The sequence below is a fragment of the Portunus trituberculatus genome, chromosome 23 (genome assembly GCF_017591435.1).
Source record: "Portunus trituberculatus isolate SZX2019 chromosome 23, ASM1759143v1, whole genome shotgun sequence".
Classification (NCBI taxonomy): Eukaryota; Metazoa; Arthropoda; class Malacostraca; order Decapoda; family Portunidae; genus Portunus; species Portunus trituberculatus.
Window position 1 is genome coordinate 14,539,913 of NC_059277.1, and position 13,593 is coordinate 14,553,505.

The following is a 13,593-nucleotide window of genomic DNA, read 5'->3' on the forward strand; positions in this document are numbered from 1 at the left end:
TGATTGCTGGACCCAGTGAACATTGCAGTCCCAACCACAAGGCACTATCCTGTTTGTGTGATCAGTAGCTCCATCCCTCGGCCCAGCAAAAGGAGCAACAGTCTCATGGTTAAACATTATGTAGTCTTCAGATCAGTTTCAAAAGTTGGTTAGCATGCCACACTTTTCCACTGTCCTTGGTCTCCTTCAATTTAAATTCCTCTTGTCTGTTGAAAAGCTCTTTAAAAACTCTAAAAAAAATCAGAGGAATTTTGACTGAAAGAAAACTAAACAGTGAAGAAGAATGGAGTATGTTATGCCTCCTATGATAGCATTGATCAGACAACTCGACACAGTAACACAAAGGAAATGAGAGTAACAGGTTATGCCTTTTGTAACTGTAACTATACATGCCCAGCTGAGTGAAGCCAAGAGTTGCAGAATAATAGTTATAAAATGATACATGATGTGAGCTTATATTAGGTCCCTCAATTGAAGCAGTTAGAATTATGGTTACTTTTATTTATGGTAGAATGAATTATAGTTTGCATCATTGTTTAGGTAATGTATTGCTCTCTTCATTATATGCTGTACCTTCTCAGTCACTGGTTTAAGTAATAATTTGCCTTCACTTTCATTGCATTTGTCATCATCTTCCATCAACCTTGAGTTGTCTGATAAGTTGAGTGTCATAGACCTCACAACTGACGAACTATAAGCAGATAAAATGACTTACGGTTCAGAAGAAAGACAACACACAGTAGAATTTTGTGCTGAGAGTTGCTTGCCTTTTGACCACATGTGCACTGCATTGATTATCTTCATTATAAGAGTGTTGTATTATGTTACCCACATTAATTAACATGAGTGACAGAGAGAGAATTGAAAATATTATACAGTATGGCATAACTAATGGAGAGAGAGATACAGTGACAAGTGTTAGTCAAACAGATATAGCTGTGAATTTGTCATCTATGATTTTTAACATTACATTTAATTCAGTGTAATATATCTGAAAGATGATTTTTTCACTATATTCCTAAGATTTTCATTCAAAGAGTGTAATTGTGTTGATACACCATGCTTAGCCATTTTTTTCACTGTATTTCCTAAGATTTTTTATTTATAAGCTGTAATTGTTGTTATACCACATTAGACAGTAAGTTGATGCACACAAACACATCCCTGCATGAGTTGTGGACACTGCTGACAATAAGTAACTAATGTATTGCTTTCAACATAAGTAGCCTGTTGCATGTTACTTTAGATATTAATGTAGTTATATTGTACATGTGCTTCCGTCTAACCGAGTAGATCACATTCAAGCAACATTACCCAGCATTACTAACCTATTGGCTCATTCTTGTTGATACATGTGAAGTATTGATGGTGGTTACACTTTCATTTGTATTAATGCTGGAGCAAACACAGGTTGTGCCAAGTGCACAAATAACAAGGGGACACAGGCATCAGCTGACTGAAGGTTGAGAACACATTTGACATTTTGTAACTTTTGGCCTGGTGATGATGGTGACACTTACTTTATTGAAGTAATCCTTGAATATCACACTAAAAAAAATGCTTGAGAGAAATTTCAATGTGACCAAAATTTGAACTGGTAACTTAATACTTTTGATATTATTTAAGTGATCTTAGACCATTTGGCTGAAAAATATATGTCTAAATAGGTTAGAAATACTCAGTCATTACTTATATCATCACCTGTCCTTCAAATATTATGACACTACATCTTATTTAAGTAATCCTAAATCTTTGGCTGAAAAATACAGATCTAAAAAGTTTGAAGTCTTTATTAATTCTGCCATCTCTGAACATGCTGAAGGCCATTACTAAGCATGACAACCATTGAGTATCATACCAGTCAAAGGGAGGATGAAGCAAAGCTAGCCATCAGACACACCACTGGACCAGCCTCTGTGGAGACTACAAGCTTAGACACCCAAACTTTATCCCAAGCCTTGAAAGTCATTGTAATCAAAATTTATCTGTAACTCCTTTAGTACCAGGATGCATTTTCATATTCATTCTGGTTACTATTTAGGCGATTTTGTACAGCTTCAGAAAATATGTTGGGATTAGAATTGTAAAGACTTTGGCCATTAATCTTCTGACCTCCATAGATCTTTCCTAATGCAAGCAAAATTATCTAATCATATCCAAAAATCAAGGTAAAAATGTGTCTGAGTATCAAAGGGATAACCTTGAGAGTCATTATGGTTCTAGTACCTTAAGACTCTACATCAAGAGCCATACCAGTGAAAGAGTGAATAAGGCAAAGTTGAGCCACTAAACAGACCTCCAGCCTCTGCAGTGACTGGAAGTATAGACCAAACAATTATGATGAGATCTAGAATTGATAATGGTTCAAAGCTTTAGTCATTAGTTGATCTCCATTGAAAGCCTTTCCTGCCTTGTGTTCACTGCCTTCAGATTCATTTTTTAGTGTTTGTCATCAGCTGGTGCCTTGCTGCTCCTCACAATGTACTGATGTGTTACTGTTTTCTAGGATGGTGTTTTCAATATATTGCATTAATGAAGTATTCATTGAATATTTTGCATGGTAGTCATTACATATCAATTTGTCTCAATTTTTATATAGTATTAAAGATTTTGAAGTACTAATCACAAATCTTAACTTATATTGCAAAGTACCATATAGCTTCCATTGTAATTATTGCATATCAAGTTGTTTTATCTTCTTCTTTTTTCATGAAATATTAAAAATTTTGAAGCAGTAAGTTCAAATCTAAAAGGTCAACTTTTGTCTCAAATTATTACATTGTTGTTATAGTAAATACCATAAGGTTCATGTAATGATATCCTAACAGTTGTCTTAGTAATTGCAGAAAAAAATCCATACTAAATGCCACAAATATATATGTAAAAAAATATACATTAGAGCTCATAACATTATCAAACAATTTAAATATGTGCAGGATTTAAGTAGGTAGTGGATCTAAAGTTCTCTTGATGGGAAACACAACTAATACTAATTTGCTTTTTGCAGTGAACCACACTCACGGTTTTATGCTGCCCAGATTGTGCTAGCATTTGAATACCTCCACTACCTTGATCTTATATACAGAGATCTAAAGCCAGAGAACCTCTTAATAGACAGCCAAGGATACCTCAAGGTGAGCCCAGGATGTGTGTGTGTGTGTGTCAGATCTCATTTATTTATTTTTGTGTATTCCATTTTACTTTTTTATTATCACAATTGTTTATTTGTTTAAAGGTGATTTTAGTAATTAAGTTTTTAGTATTATTAATCATGCTTGACTTGCATTGCCTATTGTGGTCTCTTATTGAAATAAAAAGTGTAATCTGTTGAACTCGTAAATAATAGTAATCATCATCATCATCATCATCATTATCATTATTATCACTTCCACCACCACCATTTCCTGGACCAAACATTATGAAAACAACTAAAAAAAAAAAAAAAAAAAACATCAGTCACTGCAGAGGTGACAACCCTTTTCCTTAGCACAGTATAGTGTCAGTGTCTGTCATATGCACAATAACTTTATAACCCATATTTACCATTGTCATCACCATTTCATCTAAACTTCTATTGTCACTGCCATTTGTTGCCACACATGTTCAAACACCAATTTAAACTAGGCAATTCCCATCAAGAGCTCTCATGAAGTAGTCTGAGTAAATGCCAGTGCTCCCTTACAATTCATGTCTTTGTATTCCAGGTAACTGACTTTGGATTTGCTAAGAGAGTCAAGGGCCGGACGTGGACATTATGTGGAACGCCAGAGTACCTCGCCCCCGAGATCATTCTCTCAAAGGTATGCCACACCTGCAGACTCAATCAGGCATTCCTGTATACCAGTTGTCATGTTTTGGGCAGTAGCAGTGCACACCAGTTTTCTTTAAAGTTTTCTAGAATGTCTTTGAGTTTGGGAAGTTGTAATCCTACAGTCTTTGTCTTTTGATTAACTAATGTGGTTCTTCAGAGTCTTAACTCTCCCCAAGACATGTAGCAATTCTCATCACTAAAAACAATGTATGAAATTTGTATAAGCATTTACGAGAAAGGAAGAGATTAGAAGAATTGGTTTTATAATTTTAAGCTAGTTTAATGTTAAGAGGTAGTTATAGAACAAAAAAGAAATGTCTCAGGTTGGTTAATAAGTAAGGAAAGATTTGTCAAATAGTGAATGGGTTAATTTTCCTAAGGTCTGTTTGACTAATTTGTGATCTTTCTTCTTACCTTGTGTTTGGTTGTTCTCAGGGCTACAACAAGGCCGTGGACTGGTGGGCCCTGGGAGTGCTGGTCTATGAGATGGCTGCTGGCTACCCTCCATTCTTCGCCGACCAGCCTATCCAGATATACGAAAAAATTGTATCAGGAAAGGTAATGTATTTCATCTCATGTATCAAAGAGATGTATCTGAAAGGGTGCTGCATTCTACCATTAATAGATTTTGCTGTTGGAATGCTTTGGGAGAATTTAACATTTTTTTTGTAATATAAGCTGTGACAAATTTTGGTTTTTAATGCTAAGTTTGTTAACTAACGCCCTGCACAAGTAAGTAGAATTTGCTAGATTTGTTAGAACATTTCTCGTGTCTATACCTGACTGATATCTACCTCAGAGGGCAGTAGCCACTTCACTGGTCATGCCTTGTGTCACCATAGGGATAAAAGTTGAGGTGAGGGGGTGCCCTGTCCCCTCGCCGCGTCCCATTTAGACGCCTCTTATGACACGCAGAGAATACAGCGGCAGCATTCCTCCAAGCCGGCTGTGGAGTGTTGCACCGGGTCGTGTTCCACCAAGCGGAGCGTAATTTTGCTTGCCACCCATTTGGTTTAATTGTTTACCTGATCATGATAGTCTTGTGTGGTGAATCACGACCACAGACACCAGGACAAAGCTTCTGATTTTGTTTTTGTTTTCGTCTCTATCATGTTCATTGGCATCAAAAGATTCACAGGAATTCATCTCGACTGCTCATGCAATAACATCTGTTTATGTCAAAACTTAGCACCATAACATCATTGTGTCTTAGCAATAACTAAAAATACTAGGCCTTTTTTTTTATATATAGTATTTGTCTCCTTTTCATACCCAGACTGTAGCAGTGTTTTTACAAGCTACCACCCTAGTACATATCAGTACTCCTAGCATACTGTATTGACATGCAGTGTTAGAAATGAGTGCAAAGAGGCTGGAAATAAGAGAAAGGACACAGGCCTCCACAATCATGAGTATCAAGAGCCATAGGAACTACCTTGTGTACCCTCCTCTGTGAATGGAGTGTGTATGAATGCAGCAAACTATCAAATATGATGATACTTGATGATTTCTCTTTGCCACACTCGTGAATGAACCAACAAACTCATTACTCAACGCTCTTTGTCTCAGGTGCGGTTCCCCGGTCACTTCTCGTCCGACCTGAAGGACCTGTTGAGGAACCTGCTGCAGGTGGACCTGACCAAGCGGTACGGCAACCTGAAGAATGGCGTCAATGATATCAAGAATCACAAGTGGTTCGCCACAACAGACTGGATTGCTGTCTATCAGAGGAAGGTTAGAACTATCCCACCTCTGTAAGCTTTCAGTTACCTAACTCACTTTAATTTTGCTGGCACCACCAAAACACTTTGCTTAGGTATGCATGAAGTAATGTTGTCTTAAGTTTTAACTTATTCCAAGTGCATGCTAAAGATTTAATGCTTTTTGTGTGTAAAATTGCTTTAATAAAGCTCAGTTCACTATTATGTACTTATAAGGAACTGTAATTCTCAATAGCTTGTTCAGTTTTATATTTTTGTTTCATTTTTCTTTGTGCTGATGCATTGCTGAAAACTGCCAAGCTCTTTCTCTTAAATGAACCTGATAATTCTCACTGTCCTTGAGGTTACATTGAGTCCTGCAGTGTAATCCTGTTTGTAAACACTAATTATCACACTTGTTTTGAAGGTTTGTGGTTGTGGTGGTAACTTGACTATCAGTAATATTGATTCAGTAGCGAAAATCCTTCAAGATTCAAGTAGATATTCTAATTACCTACTTATATAATTAGGTATTTTTATTTTTTATTATTTTTTATTTATTTTTTTATTTTTTTATTTATTTATTTATTTTTTTTATTTATTTATTTTTTTTTTTTTTATTGCAGTGCATGCTTGTTCCTTCCAATTTGTGTAGTAAATCTTGAATTTTTAATTACTAACAGCAAACATTATTGGGAACCATGAAGGTGCCTCCACTAATTGCCCTGTTCCTCAGAGGCAGACTGTTGACTCAATAATAAAGCATAAAGCCTGAACACAGCTGTTGCTAGTAATACAATAAACAAGAAACTCTCCTCACCAGGTTGTTAGCATAATGTTTATTGAAAATTCTTGTCTTTATTGGTCTTTGATCATAATTATTTGCCTGGAATGCACGATACATGTTGTTACATGTATAAATAAAGAACGTTGAGATCACTGCATTTGTCACTCTGATTAACTTATATAAGATTCTCAAGATTTCATATTTGATATTCTCAAATTAAACGTTCTTGTGCTTCTCTGTTTACATTATTCTCGGTTCATATCACAAAAACTTTTGTGTTGCGTTTTTAACATATTTAAAAATTGTTGTTTGCTGTAATGAAATCTTGTAGCATGTAGTTTTATGAACAAAGTATTTATCCTTATTCTTCTCATATTGTTTTGAGTATCACTGTGTTCCCAATTGTGTTTGATAATTTTATTTTTTTTGTAGATATCACTTACCAGAGTTTCATATCTTGAGCTTGAGTTCATGGAATAAGAATTGACTCATCCTTCATTATAAGCATTTAAGATGTTGTTAGCATCTCTTGGTGTTAGGAGGCTGGGTGGAACATGACTTGGAAAAATGTGTCTCATGCACAGTGCACTTAAAGATGCACCACATTCATAGTGAGTCTTTGTATCTGAGCACCAAGGCAAGTGCTAAGGTGTGTGCCAGACACAACCAAGGAAAACCTGCGCCATTCAGGAATAGAATAGTGTAGAGCGTATCCAGCCTCCCTGTTCCACTCCTCTCGGTCACCTCCTGTGATGTGCGGTGAATACTTATGGCTGCTGTTACAATGAATGAGATTAAATTTTTACCTCTAGAATTACTGAGAATTTGTGGGGTTGTTATATATGGCAGTAGTTATGTAGTTTTAACACCATTCATTAAATGACCTTTATAATACTCTGTTAATCTATCCTTAGTAAAACATAAAAAATGACACAAAGAGATTCATTCTTATTCCATGAATTTGAAATGGCCCAAGTTTTCCCTCACCACTTGATGTGCCTCCTCTGCTCACTGTTGCATGTTCCTGCTTGTTACCATCTTGTGGTAGATTCCTGCCCCTCTGGTTCCCAAGCTAAAGTTTCGCGGAGACACCACTCAGTTCCCGCAGTACGAAGAGGGCAGAGCCATCTTCCGCACTTCACCAGAGGACCTCTATACCAGAGAGTTCAGGGAATTCTAGATCATGGGTAAAGTCAGTGAAGTATTTTCAGTCTCATGGTACCATTACTTAACAAGTCATGTAGTCATTCAAATGTGTGTGCTGTAGGAAAGATGTAGCCTGGCTCATGCTACACTGTCACTGCTGAAGGAACAGATAGTTTTTGTAGGTGAACTACAAGTGTATGGTGCTCTTTTATAACTTTCTTGTACCATTGTGTCACTTTACATGGCTCTTTCTGTACAGAAAAACTGTTAGAAGAATGGCAGTGCAGGGTAGTCACTGATCTTTATGATAACAAGACAGGCAATCTCTGCTTATTTGACACAAGTATTTTATCCCTTGCAAACTTTAGGCTGCCATCAGTGGTCTCTTTCAAGACATCACACTACACTTGCAGGAAACACTTCACCACAGCAGGAAAAGAAACATTTGTTGTAGTTAATAATATTTCAGCCATAATATTGAATTTTATTTTGATACCTTTTGACAATTTATAATTTTCCCAGCACCTAAGTCTATGTATTTAGTTTGATCAGTATAATGGCAGAAATGTGGTGTGAGGTGAGATTAGGAAGCAAAACCTGTTACTATCATGTTAGTATGAAGGTCACAGCCTTGGGTAAGTTTTTTCTCAATTTCATAAATTATACATGTTTGTAAAGACCTTAAAGTCTTCCTCTTCCTTTCCAACACACTCCCAACAGACTTGTAAATATTCCTTTACACTCCATTGACACAAATATGAAATAAATAAAAATATTCATATATTTGGTCATGCTGTCTATTTTTCTTCACTAACACCATATATTAACTTGGTAAATTATTCATTGGTGTAAATAGTCATCTTGGGCAGAGCTCATTACAGAATAGAAAGGCTTAGGTGTCCAATATCCATTTCTCTCAATTTTTTAGATTTTAATATGCTAATGTACTTGTGTTGAAATTATAGTATTTTACTATCAATTATTGTTCTTAAAAGACTTGATATATTACCTTTTTAATTTCTATTTGAATATAGATCTCTATCTGCCAATATATTTATGGTACTTACTTGAATTAATCTGAACTCAGTGAATTGAAATTAGTATAAGAGGATGACAACAGATTTTAGCCATGATTGAAGGCACACATATAACCAAGACATTTGCTTCCAGGTTGAGGCGCCATTTATTCCAAAATGCAAAGGACCTGGGGACACAAGTAACTTTGATGACTACGAGGAGGAGGCTCTCCGCATCTCCTCTACGGAAAAATGTGCCAAGGAGTTTGCAGAGTTCTAGAGGCCTTTTGCAATGTCTAGAGGCTAAGCTAACTCCCTGTGTATGTGTACAAGTTTAGTACTCCCCTCCAAAGACCCCAGTGCATGTGCATTGCTGTATACCTAAGGCTGTGTGCTCACCACCATGTGTACCATGCAGTCAGGCCTCAGGCAGGCAGTGGGCGAAGCAAATGCAGCAGGTGCTCAGAGTTGGGAGATGCTGTTGTGTACTTGGTGACTCACACATGAGCAGACAGTGCCAGAGCCCAGGCTGTGATGGCATGAGTGCCAAGGATCAGTATGGTGATTAATTGAAGGTGCCACTCAAGATAGGTGTCTCTAATGTTACTTGAAGTCATCTTGATGGAATGCAGTAATGAAGCCATCACTCCACTCTTGGCTGAGGAGAAACACCTGACACTCTTACATTCTTAATCTGTTAACAGTTTTCATGGAAGATGACCAAAAGTAACATTAGACATTTATTTATCTGTATGTAAAAAGTGCTGCCTCAGGAAAATGCCAGACTGAGTATGTCAAGCAAAGATGGAGTGATGAAATGGCAATGCTGCAATGATGGGAGGAAGTGCCATTTTTAGCAAATAAGGTGGCATGTTGGATGAGACGTGCCACTGCTAGCCAGCCACTTGGGGTCCAGGAGCTAACCTAGTCATGTGGTGAGTGGGGTTGACAAACATATTGGGAAGAAAGCCATTACAAGGGAGACACAGCGGCGACGTGGAGGCGAGGCGGCGCAGGCCAGGAAGACTTGCCCGCCTATCTCTGTGGAGAGAGAAAGTTCTGTTGCAGTTGCGTGTGACGGGTAGAGAGATTTTTTTCTTATCTTATGGACTGAATAACCAATGCAATAGCAACAGAGAGTTAACAACCAATATTGACATTTTGTAATCAAGGAGGAAAACAACAAAAAAAAAGGGATTCAGAAGATCATTGGTGAAGATGTGATCCTGTGAATGTAAGCAGAAAAGATGAAGGACTGTAGGTATATTAGTGAAATCAAAACATATCCTTGATCATTAATGTTAAGATTGGTGAGCCTGAAGGAGCGTCGGCAGCAGGAGCAGTCCCCAGCACAGGCCAGCACTTCCACCAGTCCCCCGGAGTCTCCCTATTGGCCATCATTTTAATCGACTTCAGCTTTGTTTACTATGCATGGTCAATGCCCCAGATTAACTATGCCAAAATGCAGCCAACTCTCATCACACGTTGTAGATTACATAGTACACTTTATGGGTTCACAGAGTTTTATGATTTAATACAAGAATGACAAAAGGATAGATTTCCCCAAGTTGCATGTATGTAGGTATGTATCAAAGTTAATAACAAAAAAAAAGTCCATGTGTGCAAAGTTGTAGGATACATATATGTTGGATTAGTGTTTCTATGCGATTCACATTGATGTGATAAATCAGAATGATGTGTGATGGCTTCTTTTCATCTATTTTCAAAATGAAGACTAGATATGTATAAATTAGAGTTTATCAACTAATCCTTTTTTGTTTTTAGCAGCCGTTGGGAAAATATAGTTATAAATTACAAATTTCCAAGAGCAAATATTTTTCTCCTCTTTTTGAAATCTTGAAATATTGTATATTGTACGACTCTGTGAGTCTCAAAGCACAGTGTAAAAGTTAATGTTTTTTTTCTTTGAGTTTTAGGAACCTATTATTATAAACATTATTGTTATTATTATTATTATTATTATTATTATTATTATTATTATTATTATTATTATTATTATTATTATTAAAGGCCTTGAGCTGAAGTAGAAAGCCTCTTAACAGGGGAATTACACAAATTTATTCTTCACAAGCATCCTTTTTTTGTGCAATATTTTATAATAAAAAAAACGATGCCCTGTATCAATGTACGTACTTTGCAGTGTTACAAGGATATGCAGCTCCAAGGTTTATTGTCTTTATACATAATAATAACATGTATATATAAACAGCAGATCATGATATGCCATGTACATCCCGCTGACCTCAGCCCACAGTGTCAGGGAAGATCTGATGTGAGTTGGAATGTCCAGTCTTACGGCAATATTTAATCACATATAACGTTCTGGACTGTCAGTTATTGCCAGGTAGTGTTGGGTGAGCAGGTGTGTGCAGGTGTGCGGGTGGCTAGAGTGCAGTGCAAGACAAGTGACTTTTTGTTGGGGTAGATTTAATGTTACGTACTGTTCATATTTCTCTCTGTATATAATAAAATTAATTTTGACTTCTGAAATTGGATGTATGAATTTTTTTTTTTTTCTTTTCTTTCTTCTTCTCTTCTCTCTTCTTTCTTCTCTTCTCTTCTCTTCTCTTCTCTTCTCTTCTCTTCTCTTCTCTTCTCTTCTCTTCTCTTCTCTCTCTCTCTCTCTCTCTCTCTCTCTCTCTCTCTCTCTCTCTCTCTCTCTCTCTCTCTCTCTCTCTCTCTCTCTCTCTCTCTCTCTCTCATTTAATCAGAGATTCTTACTTGTTGAACCTGCTGAAAAAGTTTGCTCTGTATCACGATGATGGCTCTGTACTTTGATTTGTGCATGTGATGAAAATTGATACTGCTCAATGGTGAACTATTTTGATGTGTTGATGTTCTGAAAAAGATTTTGCCTGCATTTGTTTACTAATTTTATTGTGAATAGTTTGTCTCCTGTGAACTTTAGCAAAATGGAAAACAAAGAATGGTATTAAAAGGGAAATTCTTTGATATTGTGAGTCTTTTAGCAAAGGTTTTCATACACACTTTTACCGCCTGCGACTCTCGGCCCCACGGCAGGCATGTTAGCTATACTGTATAGCTTTGTATAGGAATTTTTTTAATAAGAAAACAAGTTAGAGGTTGGTTTCAGTATTTTATTTATTATAGACTGTTTGTTTGTAGGTATCGGGAAATATGTAATATTTGATGTTTGAAATATATTTTAAACCATGTAATTGCTAAACTTATAAATTTGTTGAATTTGAAAATGCAAACTATTGTTTCATTAAGAGTTGCTGATTACCAGTACATTATGAGTGTTTTATACAGTAATACCTGGTGCTCTGTATTACTCTTTGTAAGGAGTTCATTTGTATATCCCGTGCATAGAGCGGCTTGACAGAGCCTTGCAGGAGCACTGAGGACAGGTACCCTGGCGGTGGTGGGCGGTGGGGCCCGTGTGTCCAGCATTACTGACTGTTGCATCCCAGGTAGACTAGATCTAGTACCATAATGCCACCTCTAAATTTTAACAATCCTCTGAGCTGTTGTGGGTAATAAATTGAGTCATGTTTTCCACTGTTAGAATAGCAACTCTGTAGCCAAATGTTGTTGCTAGTCTTCGGATTTTCATATATGATCCCCTGAAATAACTTAGGCCATTTGAAAATACTGTATGTATAAATGTAGAATATACTGAGTTGATACAAACCATAACCAAAACAAACATCAAAGCCAAGATGAGGGAAAAAAACATGCATGAAGAATTTGGTCAAAAGAAGAATGGGAGTAAGCACAAAGATGTTCCCAAGAAGACAGTCAGAGTGAATACTGCTGGAGACCTTTTACTGTGCTGCTTTACTAACATTAGGTGGACTCCTGGAGGTTCCACTGTCCTGCTAAAGCTTGTATGTCCGTCTGATCCTCTCCGGGTCAGCCACTGCCAGTTCCGTGTGGTCCCGAGCCTCTCTGGACCTCCTGTATTATGCCATAGGTCTTTAATTGTTCTTTTCCTGCTTCTTTGTACAAGGCGGTTTCCTTTCAAAATTGTTTCCCAGGACATCCGTTGTCTTTTACATAACTTATTGCAGTAATTTATTTTGTTACTCGTGCTTTTCTGGATGATTTTTATTTTCTTTTAATTGATTCAGCTGGGTTAGTTACTGTACACAATGAGAAAAGATAAATCTACCTATTTCCTACTTATATATCATAGCTAAGACAGTTACATATAGCCAGTGTTAAGCCTTCATCACGACCGGCAGCAGCGGAACCTTCCCTGAGTGAGAGCGGCGGGGAGCTGCAGCGCCCGACCCGAGCACTACATACATTCCGCACATTGAGCCAGAACAACGCGGGCATGTGAATTTTGTTTTATATTATCTTTCCTGTGGTCTTTTCCATGAATCACCTGTAGGTCATTAAGTCATTCATAACCTAACTTAATTGAAGTTTGCAACATACGTATGTGAACGATTTGTAGATATTTTGAGACATTTTAACCAAATTGTGATAGGCTGACTAATTTTTTGGGCTTCTGATTAAATTAGTTTGTAAGATAAAGAATAACCTTTATTAATGTAAGTAACCACTTTTTGCCATTAAAGTTGAAAATATTCAGTGTAAGATTTGCATTTGCCCAAAGAAGCCTGTCCACCGTGGCAAGACGGCATTGTGCGGTGGTCACTGTAAAAAGAGTAGATTTTTGGGCAAATAAAACAGTCTGAAGTGCGTTAGTGGGTTTCTTGATGTTGATTGTATAAAAAAAATCCTCCATTCTCAAGAGAGCCTCCCGTGCAGGGCCCCAAGAAAAACCACACTGATGTTTTTCATGTAAGGACCAACTGACGTGTGATGTGTGATTTTAGCATTGATTCATCCCCCCCTCCCCTAATAATTGTTACTATATATATGATATACATCTCAGAACTGCTAGTATCTATTTTTCTTAATCTCTAACGTGCATTAGTGTGTCTGCGTGTGCATATGGCCCTAGGAATTTGTATGGTCAGTGTGGCCGGTCCCTGCATGGGAAGCTTGAGCCAGACTATATCCCCCTTGAGTATTTAATCTATGTTCAGTGTTCATAGTCCAATTGCATTGAGTTCATATTTTGTGATTTGTAGTTGCCAATTTTGAATAAGACGTTAATAAATGAAACATGTACTA

General features: G+C 37.0%; 1 protein-coding gene across 4 annotated transcripts in view; it reads left to right on the top strand.

Moving 5' to 3' along the window:
* The window catches only part of LOC123507929 (cAMP-dependent protein kinase catalytic subunit 1), a 697,649-nt gene extending 684,056 nt beyond the window's left edge, over positions 1–13,593 (top strand). For 2 of the 4 annotated variants that reach the window (XM_045261286.1, XM_045261285.1), the window contains exons 8-13: positions 3,008–3,134; positions 3,705–3,800; positions 4,247–4,369; positions 5,381–5,545; positions 7,347–7,485; positions 8,615–8,699. In XM_045261286.1, coding sequence (XP_045117221.1) covers positions 3,008–3,134; positions 3,705–3,800; positions 4,247–4,369; positions 5,381–5,545; positions 7,347–7,478 — 643 coding nt within the window. In that variant the 3' untranslated portion in view covers positions 7,479–7,485; positions 8,615–8,699. Of the gene's footprint in view, positions 1–3,007; positions 3,135–3,704; positions 3,801–4,246; positions 4,370–5,380; positions 5,546–7,346; positions 7,486–8,614 lie in introns of all 4 variants that reach the window. The other 2 variants (XM_045261288.1, XM_045261287.1) reach the window with 1 other exon arrangement.